We start from the raw sequence: 23126 nt of genomic DNA, 5'->3' as shown, positions 1-23126 counted from the left end.
TTTTGTCTGCATATCTGAATTTTTCAGAATGTTCAATTAAAATGATTAACCTAGTGAACAATTTATTTTAACAGTTAATATATTCCATTTCAGTTTAAAGTGGAACTTGGTGATGAAGGCATTTATGATCTTAATGTATTTCCTTTGTATTATGTAAGTTGTTTGAAACCATTAAAATTGCATGCACATCAATAAAGATAGCGCCATGTAATCATTCCTATGAATAATAAAGCTTTACTGGAAGTTCAGCAGGGATGTTTAAACTGGTGTTACACCACAGTAATAAATGCTTACCAAAGGGCTCAGCATTTACTAGCAACTTTATACTTGAGTCAGTAGCATGTAGTAATGTTTAAAGAGACAAAGAGCTTTAACCCTGTATTTAATCATTTGGTTCATCAGTAGAGTCAGTAATTTAGCTGATTACATTTTTTTTATCTGGACATCAATTCCAAAATTTTACTGAATACTGTTCAAATTTAGGGATTTTAATCGTAATGTTAGCTTCCTATTCCCTTTCCTCTGGCAAATTATCATTGCCAAATCCAGTGGTCTAGACCACCAATCTGACTAACCTTCTTTCTCCCTTCATCAACCATATTTCCATACTTTCCTTCCTATCTACTTTTAACTGCAACCATTATTGTGAATTTTATCCATTTTTCTTCCTACTGTAGCGAGGTGCTACTGCAAAGCGAGAGAAGAATGACATACACACGGATGTAAGTGAAGTCAAAACTGATTTATTGATCTCCCCAGCCATGCTATTATAGACCCAGCTTCCCACCACTGAATCCTGTATTCCTGTTGCTGTGGGCGGATGGGACATCATCAGCGAGCTGGCCTTTGATTGGCCGTGTTCCCACTGTGCAGGCTCCTGTCCATTGAAGGCCATTAGTGTGTGCGGGCTTTCTGCACTCGCCAGGTTAGTCTGCCATTTTGAGTACCGGTTCGCTTGCCAGGTAGCAGACCGCTACATGACTGCACCCGCCCCCCCCCCTCCCCCCACATATGATTTTATTGAATGGTGGAGTGGGCCAGATGGCCTACTCCTGCTCATATTTATTGTACTTTCATGACCCTCAGGTTAATTTCCTCTGTTCTTTATGTACCGTGTTTTTTTAAAAAATTTTAAACATCTGTATCTCAGTAAGAAGAGGCCATAATTATTAGAGATGTAATAGCAGAAAATTAGAAAAGGTTACAACAATATCTGATAGATTTATTTAAAAACATGAAACTGTTCCTGTTGGTGACAGGGGTTAAGAATCAAGCCACATAGGATTAAAAAAATTGGCAAAAGGAGAGAAAAAGTTCTATGAGAAGAAACCTTTATGACACAGAGAGTAATTAGAGTCTGGAATGCACGCCAGGATTAGGACAAAAAGTAGATTTGGCTGAGGTGACCCAAAGGGAGCTGGATAGATGCATGAAAGAACTCTCACTTATGTGGGAAGAAGGCAAGGCAGTGGATGTGCTAGCATAAAGGTGGTATGAAGGCCTCATCTGTTTAGTTATAAATGCTGAAAATCTAGGGGTGTAATAGTTAGTCCAATGCTATTGCAGAGCCAGCGATCGGGACAAGGGTTCGAATCCCATGCTGTAAGTAAGGAGTTGATACATTCTCCCTGTGTCTGTATGGGTTTCCTCAGGGGGCTCTGGTTTCCTCCCACTGTTTGAAATTTACCGGGGTTGTAGGCTGATTGGAAGTAATTGGGCATCATGGGCTCGTGGGCCAAAATGGCCCGTTACCATTCTGTATGTCTAAATAAATAAAAAAATCTTTGGATTGTGTCAATGAAAGTGCTGGAAGACAAGATCAGAACAGTGAAAGATAATGAAGGATGAAGTATTCCTCCATAGAGACAAAATTTTAGGATATCGGCTTTTTTTCTCAAGCAATGTTATTATTTTAACACATTACCTGTATCTGTCTGCTCTCTTTTTCTTTGAATGGTCTAGGGGACTAAGATTGTAGAAAAATTATGCCTCCGTATTTTTGATTTAAGTAGGAACATATTATTAAAGATACTAAGAAATGTAGTTTAGGTGGACTGGTTCTTGTTTCTATCCTTTCTGATGCTGACTTGAACTGATCTGAGTGGAATTAATTGGTTTACTTTAGATGACTATAGACATCAGGGGTTTTTAAATAAGCATTTGTGACTAATGGATAATTGAGTGGATGGAAATTTAATGTATCAAGTTCTCGGGAGAGAAAATAAAAAGAAGCAATGTTGAGCCTTTGATCGAAACATTTTCTGGTAGATTTTCACTCAAATTGAAGCATTTTCTTTCTTCAATAAGGTTATAACGCATCCTTGTTAGCTAATAAAAACAGAAAATGCTCGTAATACTTAGCAGATCAGGCAGCTTTCATGGAAAGAGAAACAATTTGTGTTTCAGGTTGAATGCCTTTTGTCAAAATGTAAAAGAAAAACAAGCTAGTATCAAGCTGCAGAGGGAGTGGGGAAGGGAAGGATAGGACAGTGGTGGGGGAGCGGGTGGGTGGGGGGAGGGAAGGCAAGAGTTGCCCTGGGAATAAGATGTTGAATGATCAATAGCTTAAGGAGGATAATTAGGAAGAGGGGTCCAAGGAGGATTAATCTTGCCCCATTGAGATTATTTCTTCTTACCTTGACTCCATTCTTGCTGTCTAATACAAGAGGGGCGGGTTGCACCTAAATCCAAAAGGTGTCAACATTTTGACAAGTATGTTTGGTACAGCAGTGGGGCAAGGTTTAAACTAATTTGGCAGGGGTATGGGAACCAGAGTGATAGGAAAAAGGGTAAGGAAGATAAAGTAATGGCCAGGAAAAGTAATGTTGGGAGGAGAAAGTAAAAAATCAGATGGTGCAGTGAGTTTTCAGGTCAATGAAAGTGTTAAGAAAATTACAAAGAAAAATAGTGGGCAGAAAAATCAAAAGAAAAGGTTACAGAAGTCACTAGATATTAAAAGGACAAAGAGCATAAGGGCACTTTATCTGAATGCCCGCAGTATTAGAAATAAGGTTAGTGAACTTGAGGCGCAAATCGGTACCCATGCCTATGATTTGGTAACCATCACGGAAACATGGCTACAAGGTGACCCTAAATGGGAATTAAACTCTCAAGGGTATCAGGTGGTGCAAAGAGATAGACAGGATGGTAAGGGAGCTAGAGTTGCACTCTTAATCAAAGATGAGCTGCAGGCAGTAGTGAGGAACGATATAAGATCTAAAGAGCATAATGTTGAGTCCATTTTGGTAGAGATAAAGAATAACAAAGGGAAAAAATTATTGGTGGGTGTTATCTATCGCTCACCATATAATAATAGTTTAATGGCACAGGAAATAAATAGAGAGATAAGTGAAGTATGTAATAATGATACGGCAGTCATCATGGGGGACTTTAACTTCCACATAGATTGGGAAAATCAAGTTGGTCGTGGGAGTCTGGAAGAGGACTTCGTAAAATGCATCCGCAATAGCTTTCTTGAGCAGCATGTTAAGGAACTCACAAGGGAAAATGCTTTCCTGGATCTAGTGTTGTGCAATGAGATAGGTAGAGTAAATGATGTAATAGTCAGAGACCATCTGGGAAATAGCGATCATAGTTTGATTGAATTTCTCATTCAGATGGAAGGGGAAATAGTTAGATCTAAAACTAATATATTATGCTTAAACAGGGGTGACTACCATAGGATGAGGGAGGAATTGGGCAGAGTAGACTGGGAGCACAGGCTAAATGATGAAACAGTTGAGGAACAGTGGAAGATTTTCAAAGAAATATTTTGTAATGCTCAACAAAAATATATTCCGGTCAGGAAAAAGGGCAGCAAGGGAGGGAAAAATCAACCGTGGTTAACAAAGGAAATAAAGGAGAGTATAAAATTGAAGGTGCAGGTGTACAAAGCTGCAAAGAGCAGTGGGAAACTGGAAAATTGGGAAAACTTTAAGAGACAACAAGGGGTTACAAAGCGGGTAATAAGAAATGGGAAAAAGGATTATGAAAGTAAATTGGCACAAAATATAAAAACAGAAAGCAAAAAATTTTATAAATATATAAAACGGAAGAGGGTGGCCAGAGTTAACATAGGACCCTTGGAGGATGAGAAAGGAAAACTGGTAGCAAAAAATTAGGAAATGGCCGAGGCATTAAACAAATATTTTGTGTCAGTCTTCATGGTGGAAGACACGTCCAGCATGCCCAAGTGCGGAGTTAAGGATGCAAATGTAGGGGAGGGCCTTGATAAAATAGTTGTTACAAAGGAAGTAGTGATGGAGAAACTAATGGGACTAAAGCCAGACAAATCACCTGGTCCTGATGATATGCATCCAAGGGTTCTAAAGGAAATGGCAGAAGTTATAGTTGATGCATTGGTGGTCATATACCAAAATTCTTTGGATTCTGGGCAGGTCCCTGCAGACTGGAAGACAGCAAATGTCATGCCACTTTTTAAGAAGGGATATAGGCAGAAGACTGGAAATTATCGGCCAATTAGCTTGACGTCTGTGGTCGGAAAAATGCTTGAAGCCGTCATTAAAGATGAAATAGTGAAGCTTTTGGAACGCAGCATGGTTTTAGAAAGGGAAGATCTTGTTTGACAAACTTGTTAGGATTCTTTGAGGATATAATGGGTGCGGTAGATAGAGGGGAACAGTTTGATGTTGCATATTTTGATTTCCTGAAAGCGTTTGATAAGGTGCCGCACAAGAGACTTATCAGTAAGTTACAGGAAAGTGGAGTCCGGGGAAATATATTGGCCTGGATTGAAAATTGGTTGTCTGACAGGAGGCAGAGAGTTGGGATAAATGGGAGTTTTTCAGGTTGGCAGAGAGTGGTAAGTGGGGTGCCACAGGGGTCAGAGTTAGGCCCACAACTGTTCATCATTTATATTGATGACTCGGAGGAGGGGACAACATGTGGTGTAGCCAAGTTTGCGGATGACACCAAATTGAGTGGAAGAGCAAATTGTAATGAGGATGTGGAGAGTCTGCAGAGGGATATAGTTAAGCTGGATAAGTGGGCAAAGGTCTGGCAGATGGAGTACAATGTTAGTAAGTGTGAGGTTATCCACTTTGGCAAGAAAAATAAAAGAGCTGAATATTATTTAAAGGGTGAAAAACTACAGCATGCTGTTGTGCAGAGGGACTTGGGAGTGCTTGTGCATGAATCACAAAAAGTTAGGTTGCAGGTGCAGCAGGTTATTAAAAAGGCAAATGGAATGTTGGCCTTCATCGCTAGAGGAATTGAATTCAGGAGTAGGGAGGTAATGTTGCAACTGTATAAGGTACTGGTGAGACCGCACCTGGAGTACTGTGTCCAGTTCTGGTCTCCATATTTGAGGGAGGATATACTGGCTTTGGAGACGGTCCAGAGGAGGTTTACTAGGTTGATCCCTGGGATGAAGGGGTTGACTTATGATGAAAGATTAAATCATCTAGGATTGTATTCGCTCGAGTTCAGAAGAATGAGAGGAGATCTTATAGAAACATATAGGATTATGAAGGATATGGATAGGATAGATGTAGGAAGGTTTTTTGAGCTGACCAGGGAAACTAAAACAAGAGGACACAGTCTCAAGATTCGGGGGAGTAGATTTAGGACAGAGATGAGGAAAAATAGTTTTTCCCAGAGAGTAGTGAATGTTTCGAATTCTCTAACCAGGGAAGTGGTTGAGGCTGCCTCATTAAACATATTTAAAATTCGGTTAGATAAATTTTTACATGATAGAGGAATTAGGGGATATGGGGAGAAGGCAGGTAGGTGGAGTTAGGTCATAAATTAGATCAGCCATGATCGTATTGAATGGCGGAGCAGGCTCGATGGGCCATTTTTGGCCTACTCCTGTTCCTACTTTCTATGTTCCTATGTAATTGTCCTTTCTCAATTATATCCATGATGCCCTTAATGGCATCTGCACATTGACATTTTCCTTTTCCCACTGGCTCGCAGTTGATGTACAATCCTTCTACACCTTTATTCAACAGTAAATATACAATCCTACATCTTTATTCAGTGGTGAATATATATATAATTCATGGTCTCTGGCCCTCTATTACTTCCTTGAATAGAGACCCAACCAATTCCCCCTGATTAATAATGCATTATTTTATCTGGTTGAACTAATTCTTACATTGAACAACTCCTTCATCTTACCTCTCTTTCCCTGGATTGAAGGTGTAACCATGGGAACTTCCATGAGCTACTCCTGAATGACAAATATTCATTACAAGTCTACAGTGTACCACAGCTATCTTGACTTTCCTTCCTCCAACTCTGCTATTTGCAATGACTCCACTGCATTCTATCAGTTCCTCAATCAAAAGTTTGTCATTTTTATTTTAAATTATTTGGATTAATCCTGTCATTTTGTCTTTCTACTTTATGCATATCTCCTAATTCTATCTAGAAGCAAACTACTGTTGGAACTCAGTAATGTCAGACAACCATCTGTGGAGGTAAAGGGACATGCATTGTGATTCAGACATCAACCCCAAACTTTTGCCTCCACAGATACTGCCTGATCTGCTGAATTTCTCCAGCCATTTATTTTCTTGCCCATGGTTACACCATCTGTTTTGATTCTGTCAATTTTGGCTCCCTGATGAAAAAAAATAGATCAGTTCTCACAAACTTATTCTTTAAATTTCCTTTTCTTGAATCATCTTCTTTTTCAACTGCTTTTTCATTTGCTTAACCTCAGATTATTGTGTCTTGCTTCTTGCCTCAATCTTTTCCAGACGTTTAATTGTCATAAAGTACTCATGGTAGTTACAGGATTTCTGTGCAATCACACATCAAAGCATCTGTGAAAATTGTTGATTTTCTTTAGTTCTATCCATATCTTTATTTGATTTGGTTTGTCTGATCTCTAGTCCCTCTTCCTCCTTTGAATTTGGCTTGTTCATTCTTTTCTCTGAAGCCTCATGTTTTCATTGTCGGATCTCGTATATTTTTTGGCATTTGTTACATGGGCAATGGTGTTACAATATATAATATTCCCTTTTGATATTGCACATGCACTTGAATGTTTGTATATCTAACCCAAGAGGTCTTGTTACCAAAAAAAAGTTAGGTGAGAATTTCTTTATTTCAACCCACTTTAAACCAAATGATGGGAATTCACCTTTACCTGTTATCCAACCATGTGATCATGCTTATTATACACTCTAGTACCACAAGCTCAAAGACAAGCTTGACTTATTCAATTTGTTTTTATCATGTTGTATTCTATTTAAATGGGTCTAATCAAAATGATACATAGTATCTTAAAGTTCATGTTTAATTCCTTACAGCAGGCAGACTCTGAGGTGGATGGAGCATTTCTGTCTCGGCCACATAATCTTTTTGGAGACAAGTTCTCAGTACCATCTGAGTAAGTAATACAATTAGAGTTGACAGTTTATTTTTCATCAACATTTATTGAAAACCTTCCACTACTGATGAAAAATTGAGGGATATTTTTAGAGATGGCTGATAAATAAGTAAAAATTTGAAGGAGCCACAATGAATGAATATTTTCAAATGTACCATTCAACTGAGAAATGCTAAAGCATCTTATTAATTGTAGTAATTTGATTCTTTATTGACATATTTAATTTGCAAGCAATATTTTTGATAATCTCAATCCTTGGGTTGTAACACTCACATTAGTTAAAGGTTTAACTATCTGCTGTGCACAGAGTTATGGTAGTTTTTATAACCTTGTAACTATATTTTACATGCCAGTAGCTTGAAGACTGACATCAGATGTTATTATTTATAATAGAATAACTACCAAAATAAAAGTTTCACAGGCCAGACTTTAGAAGGGCTTGAATACACACATTCAGGTTTCAATCTGTAGTTTAATGTTTGACCTCAATGTATACACATCTAGATTAAAAATCTATATTATTTCTGCTTTAATGTTTCTTGATAACCTTTCTTAAACTAAATAAAACAATCTACAAAACCTACAAAATCAGTAGTAACTAATGTGATTTATCCTATCCAGGCCTGCAAATGTACAAGATGCACATTTTTTCTACTTATCAGTAGCAACATTTCTTTTCAAGACTGGGCCCTCAAGTGATCCACTACATCTCATGATGCCGTGACCTAGGAACAGACAGATCAATATTTACTGTCCCACTTAATTTGCAACAACAAATGGGCACTACAGTTAGCCTAACAATTAGTATTATAGCACCAGAGACCAGGATTTGAGTCCACCAATGTCGATAAGAAATTTGGATGTTCTTTCCGTGAGCATATGGATTTCCTCTGGGTGTTCCAGTTTCTTCCATGTTCCAAAGATGTATGGGATTAGAAGGGTCATTAATCATGGGCTGGAAGGGCCTATTGCCATGCTGTACCTCTAAATGAAATTAAAATTAACAATATCCTTCATCTGATTTTTGGTTATCAATAAATTGATCACAATCTAGAGCTTTAAATTATGAAACAATGTCATCAAAAATTGACAAGACTCAATCTGGTTTAATTATTTTGACATCATTTAATTAGATTGTGTTTAGTTAACTTTTTAAATTCTAAATCTGAATCTCTGCTGATTTTTCTTGGAGTAGAGCAATCTCCAACCTTTAATTGGCCTCCAAATTAGAACCAAAGGAGACCAAAAATCTCACTGCGAATCAATTCCAACTGCTCATCAAACAAACTAATAACACATTTCCAGGTACCATCCTCTGCTAGTTAGTAGGTTTATTCAAAATATATTTGTCCTTTCATTGTAAAACTCTATTGGGATAAATTAATTATTTTAGAACAAAGGGCATCTTAGTGCTGAATAATTCTCAGCTGAAGCCTGTCTATTTTTATAAGGCATAATTTAAATGAATTTGCATATAAACTGTTTTCTTTAAAGCAGTGGTTCCCAACCTTTTTTATGCCCGCATCCCTAAAAAATTTTAAAATGTTCTCACACCCCTTAAAGTAATAATTTGTTCAAGAATAAAGGTGAAGGTGACCAAAACAAATTTGTATAATCAATTTTAATAATATATAAACAAAAAATGAAACATATGGAAAAGAAAAAATGACAACAAATTAAAAGTTGCATAAACCCAACAAAAAAATTAAATTTTCATCCATGCATGAAATTTCTTTAAAAAAATTAAAGAACTAATGTTCAAATGTTCATAAGCCTATTTAAATTTAATGACTCTTTTGCTCCTGTTTATTGCTTAAGAGTTTTTCAAAACGTGGCACTTGGTGGCTGATAGCAGTCCGCACGTCTGCCTGTGCACACAAGCGATTTCTAGATTTTGTCTTGATTGACAAAAGGGCATAAGTATGTCCCGTCGCGAATGGGATGAGCACAGTTGGTGCTTTTACCACAAAGTCTTGGAAACATGTCCATTGCCGAACTCCAGTATTGTTCCAAAGTTTTGCTTTCAAACTGCATTTCAAGAACACGATTTGTGCGCAGTTCAATAAGATCTTCCTTCAGCTCTTCATCATCCGACGTATTATCCAAATTGAAGGAGTATGGATTTATAAAAATAACTGAAATGTTATCTCACACCCCCGGAATGCTATCTTGCACCCCTGGTTGGGAAACCCTAATTTAAAGGAATGCAAATCCTTAAAAAAAGCATTTCTAGTGGCCTTTATACTTGAGGTGAATATTGAGAATCAGCATACTTTAGTGACGGCCCAATTCCTATACACTGCCAAATATTTTAAAACTGAAACTCCATTTTTCACAATACTAGCTCATAAGAAAACATTAATAATTTCTTTAAGTTGGTAAATTATCTCTGCTCTGGTATTGATACTGATAATTTGGATTTGATATGCAGTTTATCGTGGAAGTTTTTCAGATTTTAAAGCTTAGATTTTACCACTGCGATTACAAGATGTTTTCTAAAATAGCAAGGTATCTTGCAAGGAGCACATCTTTTTTTTAATATAAAGCCATCTGGAAAAAAAACACCTCTCTGTCTCTGTCTGTCTCTCTCTCTCTCTCTCACCCCCCCCCCCCCACACACACAAATGTGGTATGATGCGCTGCCTTTCAAAGATTTTTTTGTCTTTATTTAAAACTTTAGTCCCTACAATTTAGACATTTGCCAGCTTTCTACTCATACTTTAACAAAGGTCTCAGGCCCAAAACATTGTTATATCCCTTTGCTTCCTATGGACGTTGCATGACCTGCTGAGTTTTTCCAGCTCATTTTTGTATTGCACCATAATCACAGCATCTGCAGGCTTTCCTGTTTAACTCCAGTCTCTGTAATGTTTTCTCTTACACTTTTTTGCTTTTCATGTCAAGAAAGCTAAAGAATTTTTAAATGTGTAATTGTATTTAAAAGCCATGTCATTTACAATTGCAGAAAGGAAGAGGCATTTATTATTCGATCAATGATGATTAAAGTTTTCCGCTGCATTGAGCCAGAGCTAAACAATCTCATTTCACTTGGAGATAAGATTGACAGCTTCAATTCACTGTACATGTTGGTGAAGATGAGCCATCACGTTTGGACAGCAGAGAATGTGGACCCAGCATCTTTTCTCAGTACTACATTAGGAAATGTCCTTGTGACAGTCAAAAGGAATTTTGACAAGTGCATTGTAAGTTATTTTAAATTGTATATAAAGTTAATAATCCCTGTCATGTCTCACTTTGGCTCAAATTGATTTATTAATGATGCAGACTTTAAAATAGGCAGTATTCTCAAAGTCTTTGGCAGAAGATATTGGTTCTGCAAACTTGCCCAGAGCAATTCATGTTTTTATTTATTTCATTATATTTTTACTGTTAATTCTCTCTGCTGAGGAAGCAGACACATTGGTGAATAAGTGAAAAGCATCCTTAAGGCTCTCACTTAAGGAGACATCCTTCACAAAGGAAGCTATTTCAAGCTGATCCTACCCTCAGCCATCCTTCATTCAGATGATGTTTAAAAATGGGAACTCTCATCAATTTTTCATCTCTCAGGGATACTGAGGTTATTCTTGGCACTCCCACTTATTCTGAATTTGGTTTAGTTCTCGAATCAAGATTGTGAGTGGTTCATTTCATCAGTTAGGTAGGCTTTTGCAGGGGTCAGGTCTATTTAGTTGGTTTAAATCTTCTGTTTGTTTCTCCAGTTCATTAAAAATCTTTAATTTATGATGGTTTTAGTTTAGATAGGAAGTACAGCATGCTCACAGGCACTTCCGGCCCACAAAGCTTTGTGACCAATTAACCTACTAATTCCATATGTCTTTGGAATGTGGGAGAAAACTGGAGCGTCCCGGAGGAAACCCACACAGTCATGGGAGAACACCTTACAGACAGCAGCAGATTTGAACTTGGGTTCCTAGTACTAGTGCTAATCGTGTCACCAGTTCAACCAAGCCTGCTGGTTGATTGTTTGTGTTGTAGAACAAAGTTATCTCTCAAAACTAAGAATGGAAAACTTTTAATTGAACAGTGTAGCCTATAAATAAGGAACAGGATTTGGGCTGTCTATTGCCTGAACATTAAGATTTAAGATACTGTGGTCAATGAAGACATTTCAAAATAATACAAGGCTCTGGTAAACAATTGGTCATCAGCTCCTGATTAGAGTTCTATATATGATTTTTGTGTTTAATGAATGACAGCACAAAGTATATTCAGGTTTCTTATTAAATTTATCAAGAAACTTTGTTTCACCTTAAAAATATACTTAATAATATTTCATCTAAAGCACTTCCACTAACCTGCACATCATGAATTTTGTGCTATGGATATTGTGTGCATATTTTAGACCTTAAATTTGAAATGTATAAATTTACTTGCTGCATTAGCTTGTCATTTCTGTTTTATTTCAGTTGAATCAAATTAAGCAGATGGAAGAAGTAAAGATATCAAAGAAGAGTAAAGTTGGAATTTTACCATTTGTTAGTGGATTTGAAGAGTTTGCTGAACTGGCAGAATCTATCTTCAGAGCAGCAGAACGCAGAGGGGACCTGGACAAGGCCTACACCAAACTAATTCGGGCAGTTTATAACAATGGTAAATAGCTGTTAAAATGTGAACTGAATTCACAGATTTAATATTATATTTACTTTTACAATAATTTCTGTTGTACTTTATTCTCAGTGGAAAAAGTGGCTAATGAAAGTCAGAAAACTCCCCGCGATGTTGTGATGATGGAAAACTTTCACCATATTTTTTCAACACTCTCTCGGCTTAAAATTGCATGTCTAGAGACTGAAAGGAGAGAGGCCAAGCACAAATATACAGAGCATCTGCAATCTTATGTGATATACTCTCTGGGACAACCGCTTGAGAAACTTAATGTAAGTGTTCTGTAATCCATTCAAGGAGAAAGCATTAACCTTGACCTCAAAGTTCTTCAGGAGGGGATTCTTCCAATGGCAAGAGAACCAGCAAACGAAAATAAAAATAGCATTGTTTTGCTTGAGTATTAACATAGCAATAATCTGTTTTAAAAAAATCACTGTTTCCCAATTTCATGTGGCATGACATCTAAGTAATCTGGCAGTGTCGATGATGTGAAACTTTGAGTTTTGAAGAATCAAAATTTTTTGATACTTGATAAAGCTGAATATCCATTCAGGAATTGGCAAAACACCAGGAAAATCAGAAAGCATTGTTTGTATATCTAAACATAAACTGAAAATGTCAATTTTTCACACTGGTGAGAGGAAGAGCTATGCTTCAATAACAAATGCACCAAAGCAATGCTTTGAAATATTCCTCTCTTAAATAAGATTTGCACTGGGATATTATACAGTATTAGTTTCAAAGTTTAAAAAAATTATAAATGACTGATATCATTATGGAAGAATCATTTCACTTCCAAATGTTAATGATACAACTCATCAGTTCAGGGAGAGCAGTGGAAATGTTTATTTTTTTATTATGTTAAATTGAAAAAAATATATAAATTTGGAAACTTTAAATGAAACTAAGTTGTGTTTTTAAGTTTTTATGTTTTGCTCAATTGGAACATTTAACATGATGATCTTAGTTATTAGTGTAAAACTGAAACAGTATTATATGCAGATATGTTTAAAGAGACTTGATTTAAAAATAAATTGTGGAATATCAACTCAATTATGGTGTGCATACTTTGAGAGAAATACAGTAATCACAAAATGCAATTCTAGTCTTGATAAACAAGAATGAACTGTTATTTAAACTATAGGTTTATATTTTGCCTTGTTCAAATCACATTTTCTGTAAATTATATTCTGCATGAAAATCATGGGATGACTACAACAGGTACCAACATTTTCTTAACATTCTCTTCAGAGTAGGAAATTAAATTTATGAATTTAGTCAATGAACAAACTGTGTGCCTTGTGAAGCATATAGTGGTGGTGTTACTAATTGTAGTTTGTTGTGCACACAGCATTTCTTTGAGGGGATTGAAGCTCGTGTAGCACAGGGTATCAGGGAAGAGGAGGTGAGTTATCAGCTGGCTTTCAACAAGCAAGAGCTCAGAAAGGTTATCAAAGAATATCCTGGAAAGGAAGTGAAGAAAGGACTGGACAACCTGTATAAAAAAGTGGACAAGCATCTCTGTGAGGAAGAAAACCTATTGCAGGTGAGTACCAGTGGCATATATAGATTTAAACCTACTTCAGTATGTTTCAAGTGAAATAAACTATACAAGTGCAGGTTGAATTTCAGGAAAGTATTTATTTTTCCTTTGCTGAGCATAATTCTGTAGTAATTTGGTAGAAAATGCTCCCTGAAACTCCCATTATTTCTTGAGGCTCATGAGATTTCATCAGAACATAATCTGCTGTTTTATCATTTTTGCTCTGTTGATTGTGTGGATGAAATTTTATGAAGATTAGCACTGTCACTTATGTGAAATAAAGTTTATGCTGCAGCTTTGACGTTGGCACTAACATAGTTGTCAAACAGCCCATTTTAATGCAGCATTTATACAGCAAGATATTTAGAAGTTAAGCCTTAACCCAAGTCAATGGCACTAGCTGTGGTCGTTGACGCTAACAGTCATTATTGATTCATTCTTCATCAAGTTATTTAGAAACTAAGTTGCAGCCTTACTGTAGTCAAGGATATTAACAATGGTTACTGACACTCTCTCCTTCATATTAGATAAAACTAAAATTTTAATACACAAATTTGAAGTCAAGGTCTTGATGTAGTTTTTGACGAGTTTATCCCATGATAAACTCCCTCACCCCAAGTCCAAAGCCCGCTGCGCAGCTCAGACGGCAAAGTCCTCCTCAGCGACAAGATCTCCATCCTCAACCGATGGTCAGAACACTTCCAATCTCTTTTCAGTGCCAACCGCTCAGTCCAAGATTCCGCCCTGCTCCAGCTCCCTCAACAGCCCCTAAGGCTAGAGCTGGATGAGGTTCCCACCCTGGATGAGACATATAAGGCAATCGAACAACTGAAAAGTGGCAAAGCAGCAGGTATGGATGGAATCCCCCCAGAAGTCTGGAAGGCTGGCGGCAAAACTCTGCATGCCAAACTGCATGAGTTTTTCAAGCTTTGTTGGGACCAAGGTAAACTGCCTCAGGATCTTCGTGATGCCACCATCATCACCCTGTACAAAAACAAAGGCGAGAAATCAGACTGCTCAAACTACAGGGGAATCACGTTGCTCTCCATTGCAGGCAAAATCTTCGCTAGGATTCTACTAAATAGAATAATACCTAGTGTCGCCGAGAATATTCTCCCAGAATCACAGTGCGGCTTTCGCGCAAACAGAGGAACTACTGACATGGTCTTTGCCCTCAGACAGCTCCAAGAAAAATGCAGAGAACAAAACAAAGGACTCTACATCACCTTTGTTGACCTCACCAAAGCCTTCGACACCGTGAGCAGGAAAGGGCTTTGGCAAATACTAGAGCGCATCGGATGTCCCCCAAAGTTCCTCAACATGATTATCCAACTGCACGAAAACCAACAAGGTCGGGTCAGATACAGCAATGAGCTCTCTGAACCCTTCTCCATTAACAATGGCGTGAAGCAAGGCTGTGTTCTGGCACCAACCCTCTTTTCAATCTTCTTCAGCATGATGCTGAACCAAGCCATGAAAGACCCCAACAATGAAGACGCTGTTTACATCCGGTACCGCACGGATGGCAGTCTCTTCAATCTGAGGCGCCTGCAAGCTCACACCAAGACACAAGAGAAACTTGTCCGTGAACTACTCTTTGCAGACGATGCCGCTTTAGTTGCCCATTCAGAGCCAGCTCTTCAGCGCTTGACGTCCTGCTTTGCGGAAACTGCCAAAATGTTTGGCCTGGAAGTCAGCCTGAAGAAAACTGAGGTCCTCCATCAGCCAGCTCTCCACCATGATTACCAGCCCCCCCACATCTCCATCGGGCACACAAAACTCAAAACGGTCAACCAGTTTACCTATCTCGGCTGCACCATTTCATCAGATGCAAGGATCGACAATGAGATAGACAACAGACTCGCCAAGGCAAATAGCGCCTTTGGAAGACTACACAAAAGAGTCTGGAAAAACAACCAACTGAAAAACCTCACAAAGATAAGCGTATACAGAGCCGTTGTCATACCCACACTCCTGTTCGGCTCCGAATCATGGGTCCTCTACCGGCACCACCTACGGCTCCTAGAACGCTTCCACCAGCATTGTCTCCGCTCCATCCTCAACATCCATTGGAGCGCTTACATCCCTAACGTCGAAGTACTCGAGATGGCAGAGGTCGACAGCATCGAGTCCACGCTGCTGAAGATCCAGCTGCGCTGGATGGGTCACGTCTCCAGAATGGAGGACCATCGCCTTCCCAAGATCGTGTTATATGGCGAGCTCTCCACTGGCCACCGTGACAGAGGTGCACCAAAGAAAAGGTACAAGGACTGCCTAAAGAAATCTCTTGGTGCCTGCCACATTGACCACCACCAGTGGGCTGATATCGCCTCAAACCGTGCATCTTGGCGCCTCACAGTTTGGCGGGCAGCAACCACCTTTGAAGAAGACCGCAGAGCCTACCTCACTGACAAAAGGCAAAGGAGGAAAAACCCAACACCCATCCCCAACCAACCAATTTTCCCCTGCAACCGCTGCAATCGTGTCTGCCTGTCCCGCATCGGACTTGTCAGCCACAAACGAGTCTGCAGCTGACGTGGACTTTTTACCCCCTCCATAAATCTTCGTCCGCGAAGCCAAGCCAAAGAAAAGATCCCATGATGTAATCCTACTTTCTGTAACAGCCTGTTTTAAATCTTCATGCTTGCAGAAGTAAATTCACAGTCAGATAACAGTGGAAAATGCTGCCTACTCTCCATGATGTATTATGTGAAATAAAGTCTGTGAAACAATACTCTAAGTCTCCAAATCAGTTAATTTTGGAGACAATTGTTTATGTAAATTCAATCTAATTTCTGTCCTAAATATGTTATTCATTAGTCTAAGCTTGTAGTCCCATACCCAATGGTAAGAAATCATCGCGTCATGTAGCAAGGAAACATGTTGAACCATGTGCCTTCCTACTTTAGTTTCACTTGCCTGCTTTCGGGCCCATACTCCTACAATGCTCTCCCATCCATGTATTTCTGAAAGGAAGCTAACGTACCTGCCTCTATCACTTTGTCTGGTAGCTTGTTCCAAATGCCCTCCACCCTCTGAGTGAAAGGCTGTCCCTTCGTGTCCCTTCTGAATTCCACCTCCCTCACCTTGTAGTTATACCCTCTCATCTTAGATTTCCCCTACACGGAGACAGTCATTCACCTTATCTTTGTCCCTCATGTTTTTGTACATTTCAATAAGATCCCCTCTGCTCTGAGGAAAACACACCTGTTTTTCGACTCTCTCATGATGACTCAACTTCTCTAATCCTGGTGACTCCTGGTACTTCTTGTACCCTTTCCAACTTTATAATATCCTTCCTATAACTAGGTGACCAAACTGTTACACAATATTCTAAGTGTGGCCTTACCAATGACTAGTATAACTTAAACATGATGTCCCAACACTTATATTTAATGCCCCAACTGATGAAGGCAAGAGTTCCAAATGTTCTCTTCACTACCTGTGCAGCCATCTCTCTCTGCTCCTTATCAGTCTGTGGGGCACTGCCAGAATGGCAAAACCTGCTGCCCTGGTTTGATTTTGGTTCAGATAATGCTCTACACTTTTTTATTCCTGCTTTCTGTGACATGAAGGCAGCACAGTTAGTGTAGCAGTTAGTGCAACACTAATGACCCGGGTTTGATTCTGGCACTGTCTGTAAGGAGTTTGCACATTCTCCCCATGTCTGAGTGAGTTTCCTCCCATCTTTCAAAACGTGCAGGGATGTAGGTTAATTGGGGTATTTGGGCAGCATGGGCTTGTGCGCAAAAAGGGCCTGTTACCCTTCTGAATGTTCAAATTGAAATCAATTTACATTTAAAATTTAAAGTATGTTACCTTATCAAAGTCAGCATGTTCCTGCTTTTTTTTTTTGTTTATCTTGATCATTCATGTTGGTATTTACCACCTTTATGCTTTCTTTCTGTGACAATGACTGGCCTTCTGGGTCAGGCAGAATAAGCACGACACCTTCCCTGAGAGCTGGTGCTGGGCAGATGAAGGGAAAAGAACCATAAGAGATTTGTTATACAAACAATAGGCAAGAATGTACAAAAAAATTATATTTGGAATTGTTGTGAATAGTGATTATTTTTCCTTATTTGTTGATTTTATTTTTTTTTCTCCAAAAGGTTATGTGGCATTCAATGCAAGATGAATTTATTCGTCAGTACAAGCATTTTGAGGGACTGATAGCACGCTGTTACCCTGGATCTGGGATTACAATGGAGTTTACTATTCAAGACATTCTGGAATATTTCTCGAGTATTGCACAATCTCACTAAAAAAAAGTGTGAATAATAAGTGTATCCTATATAATTTTTTGATGTCTTTTGCTAAATCCTGCAAGAGGTTCCTTTTGGTAGAATTGTCATTTAACATTGACGCTGTCTTCACTTAGAAAAATATTCACTCTGGCAGCCCAAAACTGAGAGGCAACTAGTTTATTTCTGATATTGTCTACAATATATTAGTTAAAAAAAAGTTCCAATTTCATGTGATCAGAGGATCTGGTTGAAAAATGTGATGTATTTGCTAATATTGTACAGCATTCTTTAAAATAATACACTTTTTGTCGTGGCATCAAGTAACATTTTGGCGTTATATTATTCATCAAATTTCTGGCCATTCTTTTTCTACAGTTTTACTGTTGAAAAATTACTGAGCTTGAATGTATTTTCAGAGAAAGTAATTTTAAAAAAGTTTTTTTAAACATAATTTGGTTTTCATGTATGTTTAAAAATACCTAGCATATCACCGAACAGAACCAAAAACTTAGTAGAAAGTAAATTGCAGTGCAATAGATAAAACTCCAACATATTAATTTATCTTTACAAATTTCCATGGCAATCTATTAAACATTAACATGTAACATTTCTGAAAATTCAAATTGAGCCAATAGAGGGCAAATTTTAGTGGAATATGTCATCCTTGAGAAACATTTTAAAAGTTTCATTTATCGAAATAATAAAATACAAAATTCAATCTTTATGTAAACTTCATGCAGTAATCTGAATTCACATAAATTTGAAATGTATTTTGGTCTTTGGAATGGCAGATAATTAACCATTCTCAATTTCACACCACTTGAGGAAAATTAACTATTATTTATTTTGCATTGCTAAAAAGAGTAGGATAAATCAAAACTTAACACTGCTAATACAGATGCATTAATGTATGCACTCAGGTAGTACATGGGAAGATAAAGATTATAATCTTTGATTAATTCATCTAACATTTAAAAATTGATTCTGTGATGCTTGTAGTACGCATATGCACTAATCCATTATAAACACTAATCATGTTGCAGAATATACTAAATGATCTGCTTTTATGCATTATTGTAAAAACTGAGTAAATTAGCTTTTAAAATGCCTAAAGATTAACTATTGGTGTCAAAATAGGATGGTGGTCCGTTAATTATAATAAACTGACTAAAATAATAAGTCAGTCATTTGCATTTCAGACTATTTATTAGAACTCACAAGTTAAATTTTAGTCCAAACTCAAGACAGATGTTTCTCCTAAATCAAATGATGGAATTTTTTTCATTATTACTCGTATATCTTTTTGAGGGTCTCTCACATGACAAAGATATTTTTGTTCTGAATATGTATGAAACTTGAGTGATTTTTTAAAAAATTGACACCATTTTGTATGTAGACAATACATTGTCTTACAACCACTTGAATGGAATTCCAAGGTTATTAAATATCAGTAAAGGTTAGCTTAAAGTGATCTACTCCATTTAATATGCATTCTAAAAATATCCATGTATATCACCATTTTTAATTATGTAAATAAATGTCGTAAAACTGAAGAGAACATCAGGATGTTTACATTACGGTGCGTGTAGTCTTGTTACTGCAAATACCTTTAACACATTGGTATGCTTTATAATATAAAACACATTTTAGATTTTGTAACGTGTTGATGCAAAAACTTTCAGTTGTTAAAATGTACTATTAATGACTTCCTTCACCTAACTTGAATCATGTCAATCTTTGTAATGGGAATTTATCATTTACTCAGTAAAGCGTAAAATTTATGGGGGAAAAAAATTATGGTTGACCTCAATAATGTATTACTGTATTTAAAACACTACTAATAAAATAAACCTAAAGTGTTACTTTCAATCAATTGTTGTTGTTGTTGGGAAACCTCCGTCCAAGGGGCATAGATTTAAAATAAAAATTCTGGAAATGTCTGGCTTAGTAGCCCAAATATACCCAATTAAAATTTTCACCCAAGTGAAAACAGAACAGAACAGAAACACTAGTCTAGTTTTTCCTGAGAAATTCCTGCAGTTCCACATGGAACTGTAGTATCTGTGACTGTCAGAAAGAGAAGGAATCCTGAGCTTCCTAACAAATTTTGGAACAGAGTTTCTTCATTACTTCCTGCAGTAGCAAAGCATCAAACTCATGCTATCCACTGAAAGTTCTGGTGGGAAATCTGAACATGCACCAGGCCAGCACCAGCGTCACAAGAACAACACACAGGATCATTCATAATGTTAGAGATGACAAAATGTGAGGAGAAAACTATTTTGGTAGACTCATTGAATTTAACAAATTCTGCTGTTTGAATTTTTAGTAGTGCACTTAATTTTTTCTTTAGAGTTTTTCAATATTTGCTATGGTTAGAGTTCTGACAGTCATTAATCCTGGGGGTGAGGTTTAACCAGAGGGTGAGGCAGCACGAAGGGATACAGCAAAGACCACACAAACCACATTTTATCCCAGTTGTAGTATGAAGCCCTGAACTACACAACTATCAACACTACTGTTGCAGTTCCAGTACAATGCTGACAGCTAACCAAAACAGTGGAAAAGTCACCAGATGTGTTCAAATCATAATAAAGCAGGAACATCCTCTCAATCAATTCTTACCAATAATATTAAATAATGCTGGGAACACTCCCAACAGGTCAAGCAGCATTTTTGGAAGGAAGCCCCTTCATCAGGATGTGCCAATAAACTGGCACTGAACAAAAGGCAATTTGATGATCATTCTCATGAAAGAGTATTTACGGAGTCCAGAGGACTCCCAAAACCAGCAGCAATAGATATGCACCACAACACAACATAGGGTTACTTAAACAAAAGGAGTTTTTAATTTGATCAAGAAAACAGAATTAAACTTGAACTTATTACTTAACCTACTTAATCCCCCCCCCCTGTAATACTAAGTACAGGTGTGTGTAATGTATATTTAAGATTAGAAAAGTTATTTGGATCAGTCCAATCTCACTTGTTACAGGCAATTCTTGTACAGGTACACAATCCTTTATCCAGAACCTTTGGGGGACAGTGTGTTCCAAATTTAGGATTCTTCTGGATTTCGGAAAGCCAGATTTAAACCCACCCGAATTGTGCTGCTGTATCCACCCCCACTCCCACCCCCTCCCAGTCATGCTACCGTCTCCCCCCATCCCCCCTCCGCCCGCCCAACTTGCACTGCCGGTCTCCCCCCACCCCCTCGCCTGTCCTACTCGCTCTCTGCCGGTCGTCCCTCCTCGCCCACCCGACTCACGCTGCTGGTCTTCCTCTCCCCACCCACCTGAGTTACACTGCCACTCTCTCCCCCCTCGACTCGCGCTGCCGTCTCTCTCCCCACTTTCCGGATTTTAGATGTCCGGATAAAGGATAGTGTACTTGTTCTGTGCACAGAAGTTAGCATTAACAAAGTTCACCAGTCTTTGGTGCTTAACAGGCAAACGGTTACCACTCAGGAGCGTTCTTATTGGTCTTCAGAGAGAGATTCCTTTTTGTTCCAGGATATCCGCAACTGATTCCTGTTTAATCAGTCTTGCTGACGAAACTTGCCCCTTTCAGGGTTCTCCAGATGATCCTCCTTCTTTCAGGTCACCTTTCAGACAGCCAGCCTTCTCCTTTGACCAGACAGTCTTCCAAAGGTTTGCCAGCTTTATCCTTCTGGAACTGATTTCTGTCTCCTCTCTCTGTTTCACACCCTCCCTCTCTGAGAGCAAAACTGTTCTCCCTGTCTACAAAAATCACATGCTCTCCCAGGCAAGCTGTATGTTGATACTTTGTTGCTCCTCCACAAAAAGCATTCTGCAAAAGTCCTACAAAAATTCTATGTTTTAAAATGTGTGTGTGCAAGCTCCTCATAATACTGTCACATCCTTCTTCAGAGGTCAGGAGAGCAGATCTCCATGCATTCTTCCAGATGCAATCTTGCCAGACCCCAATTGTAACCAAAAGCAAGATAACATTAATATATTTAAATTCTACAATAAGAGCTATGTTTCCCTCTTGACCTCTGAAGATACCATCACTGACTTCATGACTAAGCGTGTGGGAGACTGTGTGAGTAACAGGACAATACACGTATTCCCAAATTGGAAACAATGGGTGAACCATAGAGCTGACTTGTTACTGAAGTCCAGGTTATAGAAGTCTCTGCCCTATACAAAAAATCCAAGTACAACTTTTGCAGGGCCATCACTGAACAGACACTACCATATTAGACACCCAAGAGAACAAACACCTGGTGACATCAGAACATGCATGCCATCATGGTCCACAAGGTAAAGCATACCATACAATGGCACAACTCTTCCGGACAAGCTTCTATACTCGAATTTAATGGAGCCAGTGAGGCGACCTCAACTCAACCCACCTCAACTACCCCATATGCTCCTGCACCTACGGTCACTGCCTACTGATATGAGGTCGGCCTCTGGAGAGTGAACGTGTGGAAAGTGACTGGCTCAGATGGAGTCCCTGATGTGTACTGAGAGCCTGAAAAGATCAGCTGGCAGGTGTGTTCACAGATGTGTTTAATATCTCCCTGCATCAGGCTGGAGTCCCCACTTGTACCAAGGTGGCCACGATCACACCTGTACTGAAGAAAAACACAATAATGGGCCTAAAAGACTTTCGATCATCCAGCATCATTACATGCTTTGAGAGGCTGGTCATAGCTCATATTAACATTCGCCTAGCACCCAGCTTTGACCCACTTCAGTTTGCCTACTGTCCAAACAGGTTCATGACAGATCATCTCTATGGCTCTCCACTTGGCCCTGCCCTAGGACAAGAGCAGCCAGTGGGCAATCACCACCTTGTCTTTACATTTGGAGCACGCAAAATTCATTTGCAAACAGCAGAACAAGTGCACAGCAGTCCAAATTCCATCAAGCATCACCCAGTTCACTGAAGGTGGAATCTGGCTCATCTCAAAAACTAGCGGTTGAAGTGGCTGCATTTTCCCTCCAACCCCATAAGACAGTGGTATCCTGTGGTGCTCTTCACCCACTCTACCACTGGATGGTGGTGTTCCACTTGCTGCTGTTCCCCTTTCCCTCATATCCCCTCTCCTCTCCACCTTCTGCAGGGACCGCTCCCTCCATGACTCCCTTGTCCACCCCTTCCTTCCACCAATTGGCCCCTTGGCACCTACCCCTGTGACTGCAGGAGATGCTCCACTTGCACCCACACTTCCTCCCTTTCAGGGCATCAAACAGTCCTTCCAAGTGAAGCAACATTTCACTTGTGACTGCAGGGATTATCTACTGCATCCAGTGTTCCCTCTGTGGTCTCCTCTACGGAGAGATTAGGTGTAGACTAGAAGAATGCTTTGTTGAGG

At 38.7% G+C, this 23126-nt stretch overlaps 1 protein-coding gene and 1 long non-coding RNA gene across 12 annotated transcripts in view; one reads left to right on the top strand and one right to left on the bottom strand.

Annotated features, from left to right (window-relative positions):
- Window positions 1–19648, top strand: part of exoc1 (exocyst complex component 1) — an 88984-nt gene extending 69336 nt beyond the window's left edge. For all 9 annotated transcript variants that reach the window (XM_069924638.1, XM_069924636.1, XM_069924637.1 and 6 more), the window contains 6 exons: window positions 7281–7360; window positions 10326–10563; window positions 11791–11974; window positions 12062–12261; window positions 13341–13535; window positions 17645–19648. In XM_069924638.1, coding sequence (XP_069780739.1) covers window positions 7281–7360; window positions 10326–10563; window positions 11791–11974; window positions 12062–12261; window positions 13341–13535; window positions 17645–17797 — 1050 coding nt within the window. In that variant the 3' untranslated portion in view covers window positions 17798–19648. The remainder of the gene's footprint in view (window positions 1–7280; window positions 7361–10325; window positions 10564–11790; window positions 11975–12061; window positions 12262–13340; window positions 13536–17644) is intronic.
- The window catches only part of LOC138757395 (uncharacterized), a 108796-nt gene that overhangs the window by 43451 nt on the left and 42219 nt on the right, over window positions 1–23126 (bottom strand). For all 3 annotated transcript variants that reach the window (XR_011353564.1, XR_011353565.1, XR_011353566.1), the window contains exon 3: window positions 17352–17501. This is a non-coding gene — a long non-coding RNA (uncharacterized lncRNA). The remainder of the gene's footprint in view (window positions 1–17351; window positions 17502–23126) is intronic.

Source organism: Narcine bancroftii, chromosome 3, assembly GCF_036971445.1.
Source record: "Narcine bancroftii isolate sNarBan1 chromosome 3, sNarBan1.hap1, whole genome shotgun sequence".
Lineage (NCBI taxonomy): Eukaryota > Metazoa > Chordata > Chondrichthyes > Torpediniformes > Narcinidae > Narcine > Narcine bancroftii.
This window is presented reverse-complemented; position numbering and strand designations above follow the sequence as displayed.